This window comes from Lingula anatina, chromosome 1 (genome assembly GCF_051362555.1).
Source record: "Lingula anatina isolate TDL-2025a chromosome 1, LinAna3.0, whole genome shotgun sequence".
NCBI classification, from domain to species: Eukaryota; Metazoa; Brachiopoda; class Lingulata; order Lingulida; family Lingulidae; genus Lingula; species Lingula anatina.
The window spans coordinates 5,582,453-5,602,339 of record NC_141767.1 but is presented as its reverse complement, the minus strand read 5'-3'; the positions used below and the strand labels follow the sequence as shown (position 1 = coordinate 5,602,339).

At 39.6% G+C, this 19,887-nt stretch overlaps 2 protein-coding genes across 4 annotated transcripts; both read right to left on the bottom strand.

The window, feature by feature from the left end:
• Positions 1–624: 624 nt before the first annotated feature.
• LOC106176548 (uncharacterized) lies at positions 625–8,279 on the bottom strand. Its single transcript, XM_087001396.1, has 9 exons — positions 8,098–8,279; positions 7,631–7,671; positions 6,069–6,233; positions 5,691–5,813; positions 5,353–5,456; positions 2,686–2,758; positions 1,667–1,728; positions 1,312–1,365; positions 625–1,016 (listed from the first exon to the last, which is right to left on the bottom strand). Exons 1-9 carry the CDS (start codon positions 8,262–8,264, stop codon positions 924–926), a joined length of 882 nt encoding a protein of 293 aa, XP_086857522.1. The 5' UTR covers positions 8,265–8,279; the 3' UTR covers positions 625–923.
• Positions 8,280–8,717: 438 nt separating this feature from the next.
• Positions 8,718–19,177, bottom strand: LOC106174021 (uncharacterized). Of its 3 annotated transcripts, none has more exons than XM_086995464.1 (8): positions 18,871–19,177; positions 18,058–18,182; positions 17,680–17,802; positions 11,405–11,508; positions 10,757–10,829; positions 9,731–9,792; positions 9,364–9,417; positions 8,718–9,018 (listed from the first exon to the last, which is right to left on the bottom strand). In XM_086995464.1, exons 1-8 carry the CDS (start codon positions 19,035–19,037, stop codon positions 8,926–8,928), a joined length of 801 nt encoding a protein of 266 aa, XP_086851590.1. In that variant the 5' UTR covers positions 19,038–19,177; the 3' UTR covers positions 8,718–8,925. The 3 variants fall into 3 exon arrangements, with proteins under 3 accessions (XP_086851590.1, XP_086851652.1, XP_086851528.1); XM_086995526.1 differs by lacking the exons at positions 17,680–17,802; positions 18,058–18,182; positions 18,871–19,177 and adding exons at positions 11,743–11,865; positions 12,296–12,420; positions 14,423–15,307; XM_086995402.1 differs by lacking the exons at positions 8,718–9,018; positions 9,364–9,417; positions 9,731–9,792; positions 10,757–10,829; positions 11,405–11,508 and adding exons at positions 14,990–15,402; positions 15,663–15,716; positions 16,078–16,139; positions 17,096–17,168; positions 17,371–17,474 and having other exon boundaries at positions 18,871–19,165.
• Between the last annotated feature and the right edge of the window lie 710 nt (positions 19,178–19,887).

Genomic DNA, 19,887 nt, shown 5'->3' with positions numbered 1-19,887 from the left:
GCATTAAGACAAACAGGTAAAACATGATTTAACAATTTAATTTTGCCATATGCTTATACCAGAAGTCGACACATCACCTGGTGAAATCCTCCTTCAGTTTACTGGTCAGCTCATCGTCACCGAAGCCTGTCAGGATGATGCTGGCGCCCCTCTTTGCCAAACCGTGGGCAATGGCAAGCCTAATCCCACTGGTGGAGCCAGTCACTAGCACGACCTTGCCGTCCAAGTGCCGTTCAACGCTCATTATGTTGTAGTTAACCTTTTCAGTCTCAAGTGAGCAGGTGTATGTATGTGGTATAACAGAACCAGCAGCTGCGGGCACGAACGTGCCGTCGCACACAGTTCTGTGATGTGACAGAGAGTCCCGCCATTGTAAGGTCTGCGGAACCCTCATTTTTAAAACTCACAGTCCGACGGACTGCCATTTTTGAATTTCACGGTCTGCGGAACAGAACATTTTGCAACGTAGAATCCTTGGGCGGCAAAGATGTCAAATGAACAGATATTTTAATTAAATTGATGGAGAGTCCAGTAGGCACTTCCATGCCTCCAACCAACGTCATTATATTATGAGATATTTATTTTGGATGCGTTAGTGAAACTAGAAATTGTGTTTTCTACAAGATTCTTTTATTGATTCGATGTCCCGAATGAGAAGTTTGCTTTCCACTTTGCCAATTTTTTGCAACTGAAGATCACCGTCAATTTTAACAGAATTTTAAATATATATATATTTACACAAAATATTTATTGAGCAAAGTGTTTATTTTTAGATAAAAAGTAGTTCACATGACTCGAAGGAGCAACCGCGATGTGTATTAATTGTGGTTGTAGGGCTGATCTTCCATTAGTTACACCACAGTGCTTTCATGATGGCGTTCGATGCTGCTAAATCTTCAGTGTGCTTCTTGTGACCAGGGACGTCACTTACTCAGCCATCCCCCTTCTATTGGCATGGCGGAACCCGTGATTTGTGCGGCATAGGGAGAACAAATGAAGGCCACGTACTCTGCAGTCTTAAACATGAAACATCAGAATCCATAAGAAAGGCTGTTCTCATATTTCACAGTTAAGCTATAAAACATTATGCTTATTTTTAGCTGAGGTAAAGAAAAGCCAATATTTTGCAGTCAAACACGCGTTAAACGTTTCCAGTTAACTGTTTTATAATTTTGATTATAAAGGGTAACAAAAAGGTCTTGAAGCTTACTAGCACGAAAATCCATGCGTTAGCACTCCAATTGACGGTTCTGATATATACCAACAGCCAGTAGGAGTGCTAACGCATGAATTTTCGTGCTAGAAACTTACATGCTCTGGTTCTATGAACGTTTTCGTCGGTTGTCGCTTTGACACCAAATCGACCTGGTGAAATAAAGGTGTTTTGTTGAACTGTTTTAGGCAATAAAAGCGGAAGGTAGTTTATTTCTGAAGTAAAGTTCAAATATTCCTTTTCATACAGTAGATATGAATTAAGTTTATTTCGAATAAAGCATTATCATCACCATTACAAACACTGTATCCGGTTTTGGATTGAAAAATATGACATAATTTGCATAGCTGCACAAGAAATTGAAAAGTTAGAAAGTTGCACAGGAAAAATCTTCCCCCTTAAAATCGCATAATATTTTTCAAACAAACTATTCTTGGCAATAATGGAACTTACTTTGGCCTGTTCAAGAGAAATCCCTTCGTCCTGTACAAATTGTTTTATCTGTTTTTGTGTCACTAGAAAAAATGAAAGCCGTAATAATCATTTAACATCAGCTACTTTAAAAGGCACAGTTCACGATGAATTTTGTCGACATTACTAATGGAGGCGTGTTAGGCTGTTATTCTGATTGCATTCAGCGAGAGCCAATTGGCTAGATACACAAAACAATTTGTGAATGGTCTCTAAGTTTTTCGCCCCCCCCCCCCCCCTCTCTCTCCCTGTTCATTCACCTGTGCTGCCATCTTTACATAAACACTGTTTAGCATGCAACCTCAGAACTGGTGATCATTTTCTATATTCCTCAGTATCATGGTATGTGAAAAAAGCCGATATATTCCATTTTCAGACAGAATAGTGACGTTCTTCTGCTTAACGGCTTACATCAATAACGGAATACGAGTACTATATAACGAGTAGCAAGAGGCTTTTAAAAATGCCTATGTAGAAACTGTAGCAGTGATCAATGTAATTAAAAAAATTTAGCTTATCCAATGTCTATAAAATGTATCCCTCGGAACAATTATAAATTAAAGTAGTTCCACATGATCACCAAAACACTTAAAATTCCAATGGTTCCTTTTGTAAGGTGCACTTAATGTGGGACCATTCCCAGACCCCTTTGTACTAACTGTGGATCGATCTATCTTTGAGGGGATTTTCGCTAAATTGCAATCAACCTAAGCGGCTTAGATGTCTGTCACACCTTCTGAAGCTGCTAGGGGTTAATAAATTATCGTTTAGCAGCTTCAGTAAGCGTGCCAGACATCTAAGCCGCTCAAGCTGAAATCAACGCAGTGCAAACCCCCTCGGAGATGGATCGATCCTGTTAGATTGATCTAAGTATGGGAACCCAGTCGCAATCCTATTTAGTGCTACGCAATTGCTTTCTTTCATCAAAAAGGACAATCTTTGCGTTGCAGGGCACTTCTATTCTTATCAACTTTTCTTATAAATCATCAGTAATTTCTTACCGGGTGTGTCTACAAATCCTGGACATAAAGTGTTGCAAGTGATGCCGTAGTCAACTACCTCAAGCGCTATACCCTGTAATAACGAAAATGAACTACGTTTACAGTTAAACTGTTTGGCAAAATACAATGGTGGAAGAATTGCTCACTTCCTGCAATTATACCGTTGTTGTTAAGTCTATCTGAACGCAGTCCAAGACCCCATTCCAAGAGATTAGATCGATCCAACTAGATCGACCTAACTCCCTGGGGGTTCACGCTAAAGAGCTGTCAGCCAAGCGGACACGAAAGTTTATTACCCCCTTACAGCTTGTAGTAGGCGGGACGGACATTTAAGCCGGATTATCTGACATTAATCTAGTGATTTAGATCGATCTAAAAATCTATGGGAATACGCCCCAAGACAATGTGGGATTTGTAACAGTATGGCAAAATTACAGTTGGCTGATTTCAAGGCCGTGTATTTGTTTTTCATCCATTAGGTGTATTTTATTTAAGGTGGGAATGTAGGTTTGAGATTTTCTCTTAAAATAAAGGTCTTGGCTTTTTTATTCCTGTCACATTCATTTAATGTATCTTCAAAATATCTAATTATGCTTGGAACACAACTCTAACTTCATCGTGTGACGTAATATTGGGATTTTGGGGACAAAAACACCGTTTTTATACACCTGATTTTCTCAGGCACCTGGACCCCTATAAACTTGCTTTTGATGGCATTATAACACTTGAACAAAGTACTACAGCATGGAGTCAGGGATTTTTCTTCGGACACTTATTGTTGATTTTATCTATAAAAACGTGAAATTACATCAAAATTTTAGGGAATTTTCACTTTCAAAGTCTATAAATTAGAAAAGAGAGGATCAATCAAAATTTCTTAAAAAGCACTTTTAGAGCATACTGTTCATAATTAGCATGGTGAGTTTGGTCTCCCTCAGGTGTACAGGTAGATAGTTATAGCTTGGTAAGATAACGCTATCTCGTCCATATTGAAAGCAAAGAAAACGAGCAAAAACCCTTTCAGTGAAGTTAATTGTCCATATTAGCAAGTTAAATTGTTGACAGCTTTACCTGTTATCGTTCTGACGATCGCGAAGATGGGTACTCTTTTGCCGGTTGAAATTAGCTTGTTTGAATGTATTTGGATGTCAGAAAATCTTATTTTTGTATCAATCTCACCTCCTGTTAGTAACTTCAATGGTTTACCGCTAGCACTGCCAGAATGATTGACAGGCAATCAAGTAAGCCCTAATGACTCGAGCAATCAGTGGCCACGTCAATTGCCGTCGGGGCAAGTGTTAGGGATGCGCTCTAGGATGTGCACACAAAAGCAGCATCGCATGCGGTCTTGTCCACATTCGCCAAGCGAAAAATGGTTCGAAAACACGGTCGTGTTACAGGACGCCGATCGGACCACCAACAACAAGAAATAGACGCAACCAAAAAGGCTTTGTTAGAGGAAATGTCTAAAGTTGGGTAAGTCAGGAAAAATTATTTGACGCTTTGCAGGAAAAATCCTTCCTTCGTTTCTCTAGCTCCTTATAAAACCTGGTGTCCAGATTTTATCTAATGCCCTCAGGGTTGCGGGAGCTGCTCTTTCAAAATAACACACAGGTAGATTTTTACCTGAGATAAATATTGCCAGCGAGGCTTCAGGAGAGTCGTGGGCCACTGAACCCTCCAATTAAGAGGTAAAGGAAGTTCCAGTTAGATGGACGATTAAGATAAAACTTGTTAAGGTTTCAGGCATTGTTTACCTCAGTTCAATAAAAGTATGCAAGACGGGGGGAGGGGGTGTCAGAACAATTGTGCCTATAAAATTGATACGGAGGATTTGTTCATACAGGTGACTTTAATAAGCAGAGAATTTCTTTATATTCAGTGAAAAATATACTAAATTTATATAAAATAATATCATGGTTGGCCAAAAAAATGTACGCACAGTGCATCCGTGCGTATGCCTAGTTACCCCCATGTATATATTTAAAATCTAACACTAAACTGCATCGAGCTGTTGGCGAAAATGGATAGAAAGAATGACGATTGTTGTCACGGGTAGCAAGCAACGGAATTTTCTTCTTTTCTTTTGCGTATCTCAAAAAGTTAACAAGAAAATCGAAAGAACGCGTGTAACAACAAGCAATATTCAAGGGAGAACGAGTATTTCGAGCAAATCCAATGTGTCGGAAAAGATTCATCTTAGCGCTGATCACAATCAAGAGAGACAAAGGTTATGACAAAGGGGGCATGGCGCATCCCTGTTCTATTGTTTCCCTAGACGTGCTGATGCTGCTAAGGTCCGCCCACCGAGTTTACCCATGCGAACGGCCCTTGACAACGAAGGCGGGGCATAGACCAGGCCACCGGTGCCGATGTGTGCAGCATCAGAATCCTCAGAAAAAACAAATTTTTTGTTCAAAATGTAAAAATTTTATTCTGTTAAACGTTAGATACACATTTAACCAATAATTAGACATAAAAACCAAAAATGACGATTTTTAGCTATATTTGGGTACATTCCCACCTTAACTACATTAGGTCTTGGAAACCATGTCTTTCCAGTGTGACTGAACTTCTAGCTATACTGCAAGAAATGCATGTTGTTAGGACGACGAAGGAAACTCCAGCAGCGTTTTTATTCTAATTTCAGTTTATAACAGATCTCACCTTTGCCAATCCCACAACACCATGTTTAACTGCACTGTACACTGCTTTCCCTGCTGTCGATATCATACCGTGTACAGAGGAAGTGATGAGGATGCGCCCCCAGCCTTGCGTGAAAAAGAATGGAAAAGAAAGGAAAAACTAAGATCAAAATATTGACGGGCGTGTTTTCGTTCTTAAGTGCTTCTCACTGCAATGCATTGAGAAAGAAGGGCCTGACATAAAATAGAATATCACAATTTCCTCCTTTTCCCATTTTCTTTCTAATTGTCGGTTTCTTCGTCGCCAAATTAATTGTTTATTCAACGTTAAGCTCTGATTACAACTCAGCATCGGCTTACCCTTTCTCTTCATGAGTGGTATAAACCTTTTGCACAGGTGAAAAGGAGCTGACAGCATGACTGCCACCATGTCGTCCCATTTCTCCTCAGGGTATTCCTCAACAAGGCAGACGTGGTTGTATCCTTAAACATTACCAAAACAGTGGGCAACAAATATGTATAGGGGCCTATAGACATGCATACAGTTATCAAGATAATAACAGAAATGCAAGGCAAAATAAGTACCAAAGCACTTATGTCACATTTATCTATATCAATTTTAAAACAATTTCATAACTATTCACAACAATAGAAAAATCACATGATTGATTCGACAACTTCATTTCGATTCCCAAGTCACCAGCGTTTCAGCGACTTCAGCTGTCTTCGCATGCGTACCTGCATTGTTTATTAGAACGTCCACGCCCTCTGGATATAACTTGATGACACTGGTGAACAGCTCATTGATGTCAGCAACCTTACTGAGGTCTGCATCAATGTAATCTACTCGACACTTATATTTGCTGAAATAACAGAATTTGAAAAGAGATAAACCAAAAAAGTCTTGAAACATTATTCATGCACGTTTTCTTTTTATGTTTGAGACGTACGTAATAACTTTAATAAGCACTTTGAAATAGAAATAAATTAACTGTCAATGGTTGGACCTTTACAGGGGTAGGCTAGAGTCAGATGTAGATGCGAAGAATGTGTTTCTAGGCACCCTTGGCTGTTTCCTAGATCTGTTAATTAACTTGGCAAAAAAAAAAGGAAAGAGGCTTACACCATACTAGAGGTAGCCTACTAGTCTATCACACCTCCTACATCCGAGACTCTGTACGATTATCCGATCTTTCCATAATAAAATCCGACAAATTAGAAAAAAGTTGTGAAATTATCATGCCACGTTACATAAGAAAAAATACACGTATCTCCACATGACATGCAGAGTGACGATCTTATACTCCCCTACCAAAGAAAGTGTCACCCCTACTGCAATTAGTAAAATGATACAGAAAAACAAGTCATAAACTAATCTTTATTTTTTAACATTCTAGAACGATTTTTCACAAAAGTTAACGATTTGTACCACCAACGATTAAAATGACCATAGTAAAGATATCAAAGCCACATCTTAGTGTTTTGTACAGTGCAAGATGTCAGGAAGATTCTTAAATGTTTGTGGGGTGACGACGTTCCACATATGGAAGACAGTATGGGAACATTTCTGTTTATACCAATCCTTTCCTGAGTATTTCTGACACATTTTCAATGTTGCTCTGATATAAGGATAGTGCTGGCCATTAGAGGGGGGAGGTGTCTGGATCTGGTTCCCATATGCCAAGTCTTCTTTGTGGTTTAAGGTCAAAATCTAGGGTTTCCTGTACAAATGAATGGGAAGCGGACTGTATTTCGGGAGGGACTATCTGTCACGTTACACCGGGCTTGGATGTTATGCTCTGTGTTAACGTCCCTGCTGACCGCTACCAGCTTGCAAATGCCATGACTGATATGTGGTTGTCAACAAGAGACAGGCAATCGGACAGCTTCTCTTCAGCTGTTATCCAAACCCTTGTGTTAATCACTTATGTCAACACTGAATCTCATTTGAAACAGTACCATTCACCAGTTTTTTGGGTGGTGCCTATGCCAGAGTTCTGGTATATCATCTGACTCGACGTAGACGGTTTCTGGCGGTGATCAGTTTTCTCCTAACGAAACCCTGCTTACAGAGTGGTAACAAGATTGCCTATATGTTTTGGTCTGATGTTGCAGTGAAGTTCCTTTATGCCATGGAACGTTCGCTACGAGCAGGTGTGTCAGCATTCCCTCTTCTCTGGATGTGGTAAGCGAGTGGTCTCCGTAAGTCAGCCTGAACCAGAACCAGGAAATCCTAGTCATGTTCCTGTTTGGTTATGACGTTGTCTAACCCTCTGAAGGTTTTTATGAAACAACCCAACCTTCTTGCAAACCTGCAGACCGAAACTCCCTCCTGTGTCCACTGTATGGACAACATAAAATATAAGAGATAATGGGACTTTTGATGGTCAAGCTGGGACAGTGCACTACCTCTCGCTTCTCTTATTTGCTCGATATTTAGTTGTGTGAACATTGTGTAATAATATAATTAAATCTATGGGTAGCACTGTGCTAGCAATTTGCATAAATGCTTTAGGGGAGACAGTTTTTTGGTAGGGGATTTTACTTTGATATGATGAGCCAGTGCTCACTCGTTGCCTTTTATCCGGAGACATACCCAAATCCCAAAGGCCATCACTGTTTAGAAAGCAATATAGGCCTTTTTGCAGCATTGTATTTGTTTTACCCAGGGAAGACCTCAGTTAAACTGGACATTAAGACAAACAGGTAAAACGTGTTTTAACAATTTAATTTTGCCATATGCTTATACCGGAAATCGACACATCACCTGGTGAAATCCTCCTTCAGTTTACTGGTCAGTTGCTCGTCACCGAAGCCTGTTAGGATGATGCTGGCGCCCCTCTTTGCCAAAACGTGGGCAATGGCAAGCCCAATCCCACTGGTGGAGCCAGTCACTAGCGCGACCTTGCCGTCCAAGTGCCGTTCAACGCTCATTAGTTAACCTTTTCAGTCTCCAGTGAGCAGGTGTATGTATGTGGTATAACAGAACCAGCAGCTGCGGGCACGAACGTGCCGTCGCACACAGCTCTGTGATGTGACAGAGAGTCCCGCCATTTTAAGGTCCGCGGAACCCTCATTTTTAAAACTCACAGTCCGACGGACTGCCATTTTTGAATTTCACGGTCTGCGGAACAGAACATTTTGCAACGTACAATCCTTGGGCTGCAAAGATGTCAAATGAACAGACATATTAATTAAATTGATGGATAGTCCAGTAGGCACTTCCATGCCTCCAACCAACGTCATTATATTATGAGATATTTATTTTGGATGCGTTAGTGAAACTAGACATTGTGTTTTCTACAAGATTCTTTTATTGATTCGAGGTCCTGAATGAGAAGCTTCGTTTCCACTTTGGCAATTTTGGGTAACTGAAGATCACTGTCAATTTTAACAGAATTAAAAATATATATTTACACAAAATATTTATTGAGCAAAGTGTTTTTATTTTTAGATAAAAAGTAGTCTCGAAGGAGCAACCGATGTGTATTAATTGTGGATGTAGGGCTGATCTTCCATTAGTTACACCACAGCATTTTTCATGATGGCGTTCGATGCTGCTAAATCTTCAGTGTGCTTCTTGTGACCAGGGACGTCACTTACTCAGCCATCCCCCTTCTATTGGCATGGCGGAACCCGTGATTTGTGCGGCATAGGGAGAACAGATGAAGGCCACGTACTCTGCAATCTAAAACATGTAACATCAGAATCCATGTGAAAGCCTGTCCTCATATTTCACATTGTGCTTATTTTTAGCTGAGGTAAAGAAAAGCCAATATTTCCAGATAAGAAGAGCATCGAGTCAAAATAAATGTACATGAATATTCATAGCTTTCCCCAGATTACGCTTATCAATGTTTCGGTCAAACGCGTTAATCGTTTCCAGTGAACTGTTTTATGTTGTTGATTTTAAAGGGTAACAAAAAGATCTTGAAGCTTACTATTCATGCATTTGCACTCCAATTGACGGTTCTGATATATACTAACAGCCAGTAGGTGTGCTAACGCATGAATTTTCGTGCTAGAAACTTACATGCTCTGGTTCTATGAACGTTTTCGTCGGTTGTCGCTTTGACACCAAATCGACCTGGTGAAATAAAGGTGTTTTGTTGAAATGTTTTAGGCAATGAAAGCGGAAGGTACTTTATTTCTGAAGTAAAGGTCAAATATTTATTCCACAATATTCCTTTTCATCCAGAAGCTTTGAATTAAGTTTATTTCGAATAAGGTATTATCATCACCATTACAAACACTGTATCTGGTTTTGGATTGAAATGTAGTACGTAATTTGTATAGCCGCACAAGGAATTGAAAAGTTAAAAAGTTGCACAGGAAAAATCTTCCCCCTTAAAATCGCATAATATTTTAAACAAACTATTCTTGGCAATAATGAAACTTACTTTGGCCTGTTCAAGAGAAATCCCTTCGTCCTGTACAAATTGTTTTATCTGTTTTTGTGTCACTAGAAAAAAATGAAAGCTAGCTGTAATAATCAAGTAACATAAGCTACTTTAAAAGGCACAGTTCACGATGAATTTTGTCGACATTACTAATGGAGGCGTGTAAGCCTGTTATTGTGATTGCATTCAGCGAGAGCCAATTGGCTAGATACACAAAAAATTTGTGAATGGTCTCTAAGTTTTTCGCCCCCCCCCCCCCTCTCTCTCCCTCCCTGTTCATTCACCTGTGCTGCCATCTTTACATAAACACTGTGTAGCATGCAACCTCAGAACTGGTGATCATTTTCTATATTCCTCAGCATCATGGTATGTGAAAAAAGCCAATATATTCCATTTTCAGACAGAATAGTGACGCTCTTCTGCTTAACGGCTTACATCCATAACGGAATACGAGAACTATATAACGAGTAGCAAGAGGCTTTTAAAAATGCGTATGTAGAAACTGTAGCAGTGATCAATGTAATTAAAAAAATTTAGCTTATCTAATGTCTATAAAATGTATCCTCTCAGAACAATTATAAACTAAAGTAGTTCCACATGATCACCAAAACACTTAAAACTCCAATGGTTCCTTTTGTAAGGTGCACTTGCTGTGGGACCATTCCCAGACCCTTTTGTACTAACTGTGGATCGATCTATCTTTGAGGGGATTCTCGCTAAATTGCAATCAACCTAAGCGGCTTAGATGTCTGTCACACCTTCTGAAGCTGCTAGGGGTTAATAAATTATCGTTTAGCAGCTTTAGAAGGCGTGCCAGACATCTAAGCCTATCAAGCTGAAATCAACGCAGTGCAAACCCCCTCGGAGATGGATCGATCCTGTTAGATCGATCTAAGTATGGGAACCCAGTCGCAATCCTATTTAGTGCTACGCATTTGCTTTCTTTCATCAAAAAGGACAATCTTTGCGTTGCAGGGCACTTCTATTCTTATCAACTTTTCTTATAAATCATCAGTAATTTCTTACCTGGTGTGTCTACAAATCCTGGACATAAAGTGTTGCAAGTGATGCCGTAGTCAACTACCTCAAGCGCAATACCCTGTAATAACGAAAATGAACTACGTTTACAGTTAAACTGTTGGGCAAAATACAATGGTGGAAGAATTGCTCACTTCCTGCAGTTATACCGTTGTTGTTAAGTCTATCTGAACGCAGTCCAAGACCCCATTCCCAGAGATTAGATCGATCCAACTAGATCGACCTAACTCCCTGGGGGTTCACGCTAAAGAGCTGTCAGCCAAGCGGGCACGAAAGTTTATTACCCCCTAACAGCTTGTAGTAGGCGGGACGGACATTAAGACGGATTATCTGACAGTAATCTAGTGATTTAGATCGATCTAGTAATTTAGATCGATCTAAAATCTATGGGAATACGCCCCAAGACAATGTGGGATTGGTAACAGTATGGCAAAATTACAGTTGGCTGATTTCAAGGCTGTGTATTTGTTTTTCATCCATTAGGTGTATTTTATTTAACTACCTTAGGTCTTGGAAACCATGTCTTTCCAGTGTGACTTAACTTCTAGCTAAACTGCAAGAAATGCATGTTGTTAGGACGACGAAGGAAACTCCAGCAGCGTTTTTATTCTAATTGCAGTTTATAACAGATCTCACCTTTGCCAATCCCACAACACCATGTTTAACTGCGCTGTACACTGCTTTCCCTGCTGTTGATATCATACCGTGTACAGAGGAAGTGATGAGGATGCGCCCCCAGCCTTGCGTGAAAAAGAAAGGAAAAGAAAGGAAAAACTAAGATCAAAATATTGACGGGCGTGTTTTCGTTCTTAAGTGCTTCTCACGGCAATGCATTGAGAAAGAAGGGCCTGACATAAAATAGAATATCACAATTTCCTCCTTTTCCCATTTTCTTTCTAATTGCCGGTTTCTTCGTCGCCAAATTAATTGTTTATTCAACGTTAAGCTCTGATTACAACTCAGCATCGGCTTACCCTTTCTCTTCATGAGTGGAATAAACCTTTTGCACAGGTGAAAAGGAGCTGACAGCATGACTGCCACCATGTCGTCCCATTTCTCCTCAGGGTATTCCTCAACAAGGCAGACGTGGTTGTATCCTTAAACGTAACAAAGACAGCGGTCAACACATATCAAGACATACTAGACAGTAATACTACTAATATAGCATGGGAGTAGGCATTTCGGGGCATTTTAAAGCACTTCACGTCACATTCAGCTAAACACTTTAAATACAATTTTATAACTATTTACAACAATAGAAATAAATCACATGGGGCAAAACAGTGGGCAACAAATATGTATAGGGGCCTAAAGACATGCATGTACAGTTATTAAGATAATAACAGAAATGCAAGGCAAAATAAGTACCAAAGCACTTATGTCACATTTATCTATATCAATTTTAAAACAATTTCATAACTATTCACAACAATAGAAAAATCACATGTACATGATTGATTCGACAACTTCATTTCGATTCCCAAGTCACCAGCGTTTCAGCGACTTCAGCTGTCTTCGCATGCGTACCTGCATTGTTTATTAGAACGTCCACGCCCTCTGGATATAACTTGATGACACTGGTGAACAGCTCATTGATGTCTGCAACCTTACTGAGGTCTGCATCAATGTAATCTACTCGACACTTATATTTCCTGAAATAACAGAATTTGAAAAAAGATAAACCAAAAAAGTCTTGAAACATTATTCATGCACGTTTTCTTTTTATGTTTGAGACGTACGTAATAACTTTAATAAGCACTTTGAAATAGAAATAAATTAACTGTCAATGGTTGGACCTTTACAGGGGTAGGCTAGAGTCAGATGTAGATGCGAAGAACGTGTTTCTAGGCACCCTTGGCTGTTTCCTAGATCTGTTAATTAACTTGGCAAAAAAAAAAAGGAAAGAGGCTTACACCATACTAGAGGTAGCCTACTAGTCTATCACACTTCCTACATCCGAGACTCTGTACGATTATCCGATCTTTCCATAATAAAATCCGACAAATTAGAAAATAGTTGTGAAATTATCATGCCACGTTACATAAGAACAAATACACGTATCTCCACATGACATGCATAGTGACGATCTTAAACTCCCCTACCAAAGAAAGTGTCACCCCTACTGCATTTAGTAAAATGATACAGAAAAACCAGTCATAAACTAATCTTTATTTTTTAACATTCTAGAACGATTTTTCACAAAAGTTAACGTATTGTACAACCAACGATTAAAATGACCATAGTAAAGATATCAAAGCCACATCTTAGTGTTTTGTACAGTGCAAGATGTTAGGAAGATTCTTAAATGTTTGCGGGGTGACAACGTTCCACATATGGAAGACAGTATGGGAACATTTCTGTTTATACCAATCCTTTCCTGAGTATTTCTGACACACTTTTAATGTTGCTCTGATATAAGGATAGTGCTGGCCATTAGAGGGGGGAGGTGTCTGGATCTGGTTCCCATATGCCAAGTCTTCTTTGTGGTTTAAGATCAAAATCTAGGGTGCGGCTTTCCTGTACAAATGAATGGGAAGCGGACTATATTTCGGGGGGGGGACTCTCTGTCACGTTACACCGGGCTTGGATGTTATGCTCTGTGTTAACGTCCCTGCTGACCGCTACCAGCTTGCAAATGCCATGACTGATATGTGGTTGTCAACAAGAGACAGGCAATCGGACAGCTTCTCTTCAGCTGTTATCCAAACCCTTGTGTTAATCACTTATGTCAACACTGAATCTCATTTGAAACAGTACCATTCACCAGTTTTTTGGGTGGTGCCTATGCCAGAGTTCTGGTATATCATCTGACTCGACGTAGACGGTTTCTGGCGGTGATCATTTTTCTCCTAACGAAACCCTGCTTACAGAGTGGTAACAAGATTGCCTATATGTTTTGGTCTGATGTTGCAGTGAAGTTCCTTTATGCCATGGAACGTTCGCTACGAGCAAGTGTGTCAGCATTCCCTCTTCTCTGGATGTGGTAAGCGAGTGGTCTCCGTAAGTCAGCCTGAACCAGAACCAGGAAATCCTAGTCATGTTTCTGTTTGGTTATGACGTTGCCTAACCCTCTGAAGGTTTTTATGAAACAACCCAACCTTCTTGCAAACCTGCGGACCGAAATTCCCTCCTGTGTTCCCTGTATGGACAACATAAAATATAAGAGATAAATGGGAAATTTGATGGTCATGCTGGGACAGTGCACTACCTCTCGCTTCTTTTATTTGCTCGATATTTGGTTGTGTGAACATTGTGTAATAAAATAATCAAATCTATGGGTATCACTGTGGTAGCAATATACATAAATGCTTTAAGGGAGACAGTTTTTTGGTAGGGGGTTACAATACCGGTCGAGTCAGAGTAGCTGCCAGACGGCTTCAGTCAGCTGTTCGGTCGGTTCGGTGATTGTAGTGTCTACTGATTTTACTTTGATATGATGAGCCAGTGCTCACTCGTTGCCTTTTATCCGGAGACCTACCCAAATCCCAAAGGCCATCACTATTTAGAAAGCAATATATAGGCCTTCTTGCAGTATTAAATTTGTTTTATTCAAGTAAGATCTAGACCTCAGTTACTGGGCATTAAGATAAACTGGTAAACGTGATTTAACATTTTAATTTTGCCATATGCTTATACCGGAAGTCGACACATCACCTGGTAAAATCCTCCTTCAGTTTACTGATCAGCTCCTCGTCACCGAAGCCTGTCAGGATGATGCTGGCGCCCCTCTTTGCCAAACCGTGGGCAATAGCAAGCCCAATCCCACTGGTGGAGCCAGTCACTAGCGCGACCTTGCCGTCCAAATGCCGTTCAACGCTCATTATGTTGTAGTTAACCTTTTCAGTCTCAATTGAGCAGTTAGTGTATGTATGTGGTAAAACAGAAGCTGCAGTTGCGGGCACGAACGTGACGACGCACAGCGCCTCCTATTAACGACTCACAGCTCTCATCCTCATCCCGATGTGATGTGACAGAGAGTCCCGCCATTTTAAGGTCCGCGGAACCCTCATTATAACAGTCCGACAGACTTCCATTTTTGAAAAGTTTTGAATCTCACGGTCTGCGGAACAGAACATTTTGTAAAGTCCAATCCTTGGGCAGCAAAGATGTGAAATGAACAGACATTTTAAATGAATTGATGGATAGTCCAGTAGGCACTTCCATGCCTCCAACGTTATTATATTATGAGATAACTATTTTGGACGTTAGTGAAACTAGAAATTGTGTTTCTACAAGATTCTTTTATTGACTCGATGTCCTGAATGAGAAGTTTGCTTTCCACTTTGCCAATTTTGGGCAACTGAAGATCACCGTCAATTTTAACAAAATTTTAAGTGTATATATATATATATATTTACACAAAATAATTATTGAGCAAAGTGTTTATTTTTAGATAAAAAGTAGTTCACATGTTACGAAAGAGCAACTGATGTGTATTAATTGTGGTTGTAGGGCTGATCTTCCATTAGTTACACCACAGTTTTTTCATGATGGCGTTCGATGCTGCTAAATCTTCAGTGTGCTTCTTGTGACCAGGGACGTCACTTACTCAGCCATCCCCCTTCTATTGGCATGGCGGAACCCGTGATTTGTGCGGCATAGGGAGAACAGATGAAGGCCACGTACTCTGCAATCTAAAACACGAAACATCAGAATTCATGTGAAAGCCTGTTCTCATATTTCACATTACGCTTATTTTTAGCTGAGGCAAAGAAAAACCAATATTTCCATGCAACAAGAGCAACATGTCAAAATAAATGCAGGCCCTACATAAATATTTAAAGCTTTCCCCAGATAACGCTTATCAATTTTGCAGTCAAACGTGTTAAACGTTTCCAGTTAACTGTTTTATAATGTTGATTATAAAGAGTAACAAAAAGATCTTGAAACTTACATGCTCTGGTTCTATGAACGTTTTTGTCGGTTGTCGCTTTGACACAAAATCGACCTGGTGAAATAAAGGCGTTTTGTTGAAATATTTAAGGCAGTGAAAGCGGAAGACACTAAACTAATTATCAGGCCATTGCCTGATACTTTATTTCTTAAGTAAAGGTCAAATATTTATTCCACATATTTATTCCTTTTCACCCAGAAGCTTTGAATGTAAGTTTATTTCGAATAAAGTATTATCATCATCATTACAAACACTGAATCCAGTTTTTGGATTGAAAAGTATTACATAATTTGCATAGCAGGACAAGAAATTGAAACGTTAAAAAGTTGCCATGCTTACACAGGAGAAAATCTTCCGCCTTAAAAGTCGCATAATATTTTTCAAACAAACTATTCTTGGCAATAATAAAACTTACTTTGGCCTGTTCAAGAGAAATTCCTTCGTCCTGTACAAATTGTTTTATCTGTTTTTGTGTCACTAGAAAAAAATGAAAGCTGTAATAATCAAGTAACATCAGCTACTATATAAGGCACCGTTCACAATGAATTTTGTCGATATTACTAATGGAGGCGTGTTAGGCTGTCATTGTGATTGCATTCAGCGAGAGCCCATTAGCTAGATCCACAATACTTTGTGAATGGTCTCTCTCTCTCTCTCTCTCTCTCTCTCTCTCTCTCTCTCTCTGTTCATTCACCTGTGCTGCCATCTTTACATAAACACTGTGTAGCAGGCAACCTCAGAACAGGTGAGTATTTCACATTTTCCTCAGCATCATGGTCTGTGGAAGAGCCGATATATTCGATTTTCAGACAGAATAGAGACGCTCTTATGCTTAACGGCTTACATACATAAAGGAATACGAGTACTATATAATGAGTAGCAAGAGGCTTTTAAAAATGCCTATGTAGAAACTGTCACAGTGATCAATGTAATTAAAAAAATTAGCTTATCCAATGTCTATAAAATTTATCCTCTCAGAACAATTATAAACTAAAGTAGTTACACAGGATCGCCAAAACACTTAAAAAGCTAATGGTTCCTTTTGTAAGGTGCACTTGCTGTCTTTTAGGGACCATTCCCAGACCCTATTGTACTAACTGTGGATCGATCTATCTCTGAGGGGATTTTCGCTAAATTGCAATCAACCAAAGCGGCTTGGATGTCTGTCATACCTTCTGAAGCTGCTAGGGGTTAATAAATTATCGTTAGCAGCTTCAGTAGGCGTGCCAGACATCTAAGCCGCTCAAGCTGAAAGCAACGCAGCGCAAACCTGATGGATCGATCCTGTTAGATCGATCTAAGTATGGGAACCCAGTCTTAATCGTATTTAGTGCTACGCAATCGCTTTCTTTCATCAAAAAGGACAATCTTTGCGATGCAGGGCACCTTTATTCTTATCAACTTTTCTCATAAAATCATCAGTAATTTCTTACCGGGTGTGTCTACGAATCCTGGACATAAAGTGTTGCAAGTGATGCCGTAGTCAACTACCTCAAGCGCAATACCCTGCAACGAAAATAAGCTACGTTTACAAAAACTGTTGGGCAAAAAACAATATTAGGTCATGGAAACCATGCCTTTCCAGTGTGACTTAACTTCTAGCTTTATTGCAAGAAATACATGTTGTTAGGACGCGAAGGAAACTCCAGCAGCGTTTTTTATTTTTTATTCTAATTTTCAGTTTATAACAGTTTATAACAGATCTCACCTTTGCCAATCCCACAACACCATGTTTAACTGCACTGTACACTGCTTTCCCTGCTGTCGATATCATACCGTGTACAGAGGAAGTGATGACGATGCGCCCCCAGCCTTGCGTTAAAAAATAAAAAACCAAGACCAAAATATTGACAGTTGTGTTTGCGCTCTTAAACACTTCTCACTGCGATGCATAATAAAAAAATAGCTATCACCATTTTCTCTTTTTTTTTTACATTTTCACTTTTTTCTCCGTTTGTGGGTTTCTCGGTAGCCCAATTAACTGTTAATCCCTGATCACAACTCGGCATCGGCTTACCCTTTTTCTTCATGAGTGGTATAAACCTTTTGCAGAGGTGAAAAGGAGCTGACAGCATGACTGCCACCATGTCGTCCCATTTCTCCTCAGGGTATTCCTCAACAAGGCAGACGTGGTTGTATCCTAAAACGTAACAAAGACAGCGGTCAACACATATCAAGACATACTAGACAGTAATACTACTAATATAGCATGGGAGTAGGCATTTCGGGGCATTTTAAAGCACTTCACGTCACATTCAGCTAAACACTTTAAATACAATTTTATAACTATTTACAACAATAGAAATAAATCACATGTCTAATTCGACAATTTAAAAAACAAATCCCATTTCGTTTTGCAAGTCACCAGCGTTTCAGCTGTCTTTTGTACGCGTACCTGCATTGTTTATTAGAACGTCCACGCCCTCTGGATATAACTTGATGACACTGGTGAACAGCTCATTGATGTCAGCAACCTTACTGAGGTCTGCGGGAATGTAATCAACTCTACAGTTATATTTACTGAAATAACAGAATTTGAAAAGAAAAATAAATAAATAAAAGAAAGTCTACTCTACATTTTCTTTTTTTTTCTGTTGGAGGAGTATTATATCTTTAAATTGATTATATCGACGGTATATGCCGCTTTCTGGCAACGAGGAGCACTTGGTTATGAAATAAAATGTATGCAGGGGTCGAAATCTAAATGTGGAGAACGTACTCGTGGGTCAAAGTTTTACACGTAGGCCTAAGTCCTGATACTGTTTACTGACTGTTGGTCTATGCTAAGATCTAATAAACGTCCGTTTATTAGATCTTAGGTCTATGCGATCTTTCCAAAAATAAACCCCCTACCTGAAGGAATAGACCGGTTATACAATAGATGTACGTTACAGACCCCTAGGTATCACAATTTAGACCACGGTGGAAGTGAAGAACAAAAGACTCAGACGTGGTGTAACTCTCGTAACCACACTTCTCGCATGAATACGTTATAACCCGCTAATGGACTGTGGTCTAAATAAGATAGATCCCTCGCCAGCGAGGGTTATGTGACATCCACTCGTGCTACGCACTCGTGTATGCCACATGACCCTCGTTGACTCGGGGTCTATTTATTACATAACTGTTCAACTAGGTACTGACAAATACAGGTGAACGCGATTATTCTTATGCCTATACCGGAAGTTAACCCATCATGACACAATACCTGGTAAAATCCTCCTTCAGCTTACTGATCAGCTCCTCGTCACCGAAGCCCGTCAGGATGATGCTGGCGCCCCTCTTTGCCAAACCGTGGGCAATGGCAAGCCCAATCCCACTGGTGGAGCCAGTCACTAGCGCGACCTTGCCTTCCAAATGCCGTTCAACGCTCATTGTAGTGTATATATTTAACCTTTCCAGTCTCGAATGAGCAACTAAGGAGGCGTGCGTCGATAAGACAGAAACAGCAGAGGCGTGCAGAGAGCGCGCACGTGGCGTCGCACAGTGCTGACTGATAACGACACTAACAGCTGTGATCCGGATATTAGTCCTTCTACACTGAACAGTATTCATTGGAAATTCGAAACAAAGCAAATAAAATTATTAACGAACATGTCCGTTATTGCTATTTATCAATGCAATTAATTCACTTGTTTATTGTACCACATTCACTGAATGAATTTTTTTTCAGCACCAAGTGTGACGGAACCTCACAGCTTTTTACCATGTCGTGCATATTTAATTTCCCCACATCCAACAGTATATTCTAAAACCTGCGCTGATTTCCAGAAAACATAATTATGAATTTAGAGAAGTATAGGTAGACATTTTACATTAATGGAACAAAAGCCTCCTGGGAATACGGCTCCTACGATTGACATCATTTGTTCTGAGAAAATCTCTCTTTTGTGTTTTGCTGCATTATTGATTGCATACTTGAAAGTATAAAAAAGGGAAACAAAGCAATTGTAATCGTTTTGCATATATCGTTTCATACAGAATATACTAGAATGACTCTCTCAAATAGAATTGTGACTGAGGGATGCTGCAAAATGTGTAAGGTGAAAATTTGGAAATCAGTATTTATAATCAAAGATGATTTGATGAGCTAATGCCAAGCCTTAAGATAAATTAAAATCATTTCAAAGACCAATTATCACTGCTAAATAAAAAAAATGTGTATTTGTTAATTACATTATAATAAAGATAACTGTGTGATGGTTTTATTGAAGTTAAGACAGTT

Coding starts and splice junctions, on each gene's coding strand:
- LOC106176548 (XM_087001396.1), bottom strand. CDS start 8,264: ATGAGCGTTGAACGGCACTTGGACGGCAAGGTCGCGCTAGTGACTGGC. Junction 7,672..8,097: donor CTGAAGGAGGATTTCACCAG/GTGATGTGTCGA, acceptor TTGTCCATACAG/TGGACACAGGAGGGAGTTTC. Junction 1,017..1,311: donor CGTTCATAGAACCAGAGCAT/GTAAGTTTCTAG, acceptor TTCATGTTTAAG/ACTGCAGAGTACGTGGCCTT.
- LOC106174021 (XM_086995464.1), bottom strand. CDS start 19,037: ATGAGCGTTGAACGGCATTTGGAAGGCAAGGTCGCGCTAGTGACTGGC. Junction 9,793..10,756: donor AGGATTTGTAGACACACCAG/GTAAGAAATTAC, acceptor ATTTTTTTCTAG/TGACACAAAAACAGATAAAA. Junction 9,019..9,363: donor CGTTCATAGAACCAGAGCAT/GTAAGTTTCTAG, acceptor TACATGTTTTAG/ATTGCAGAGTACGTGGCCTT.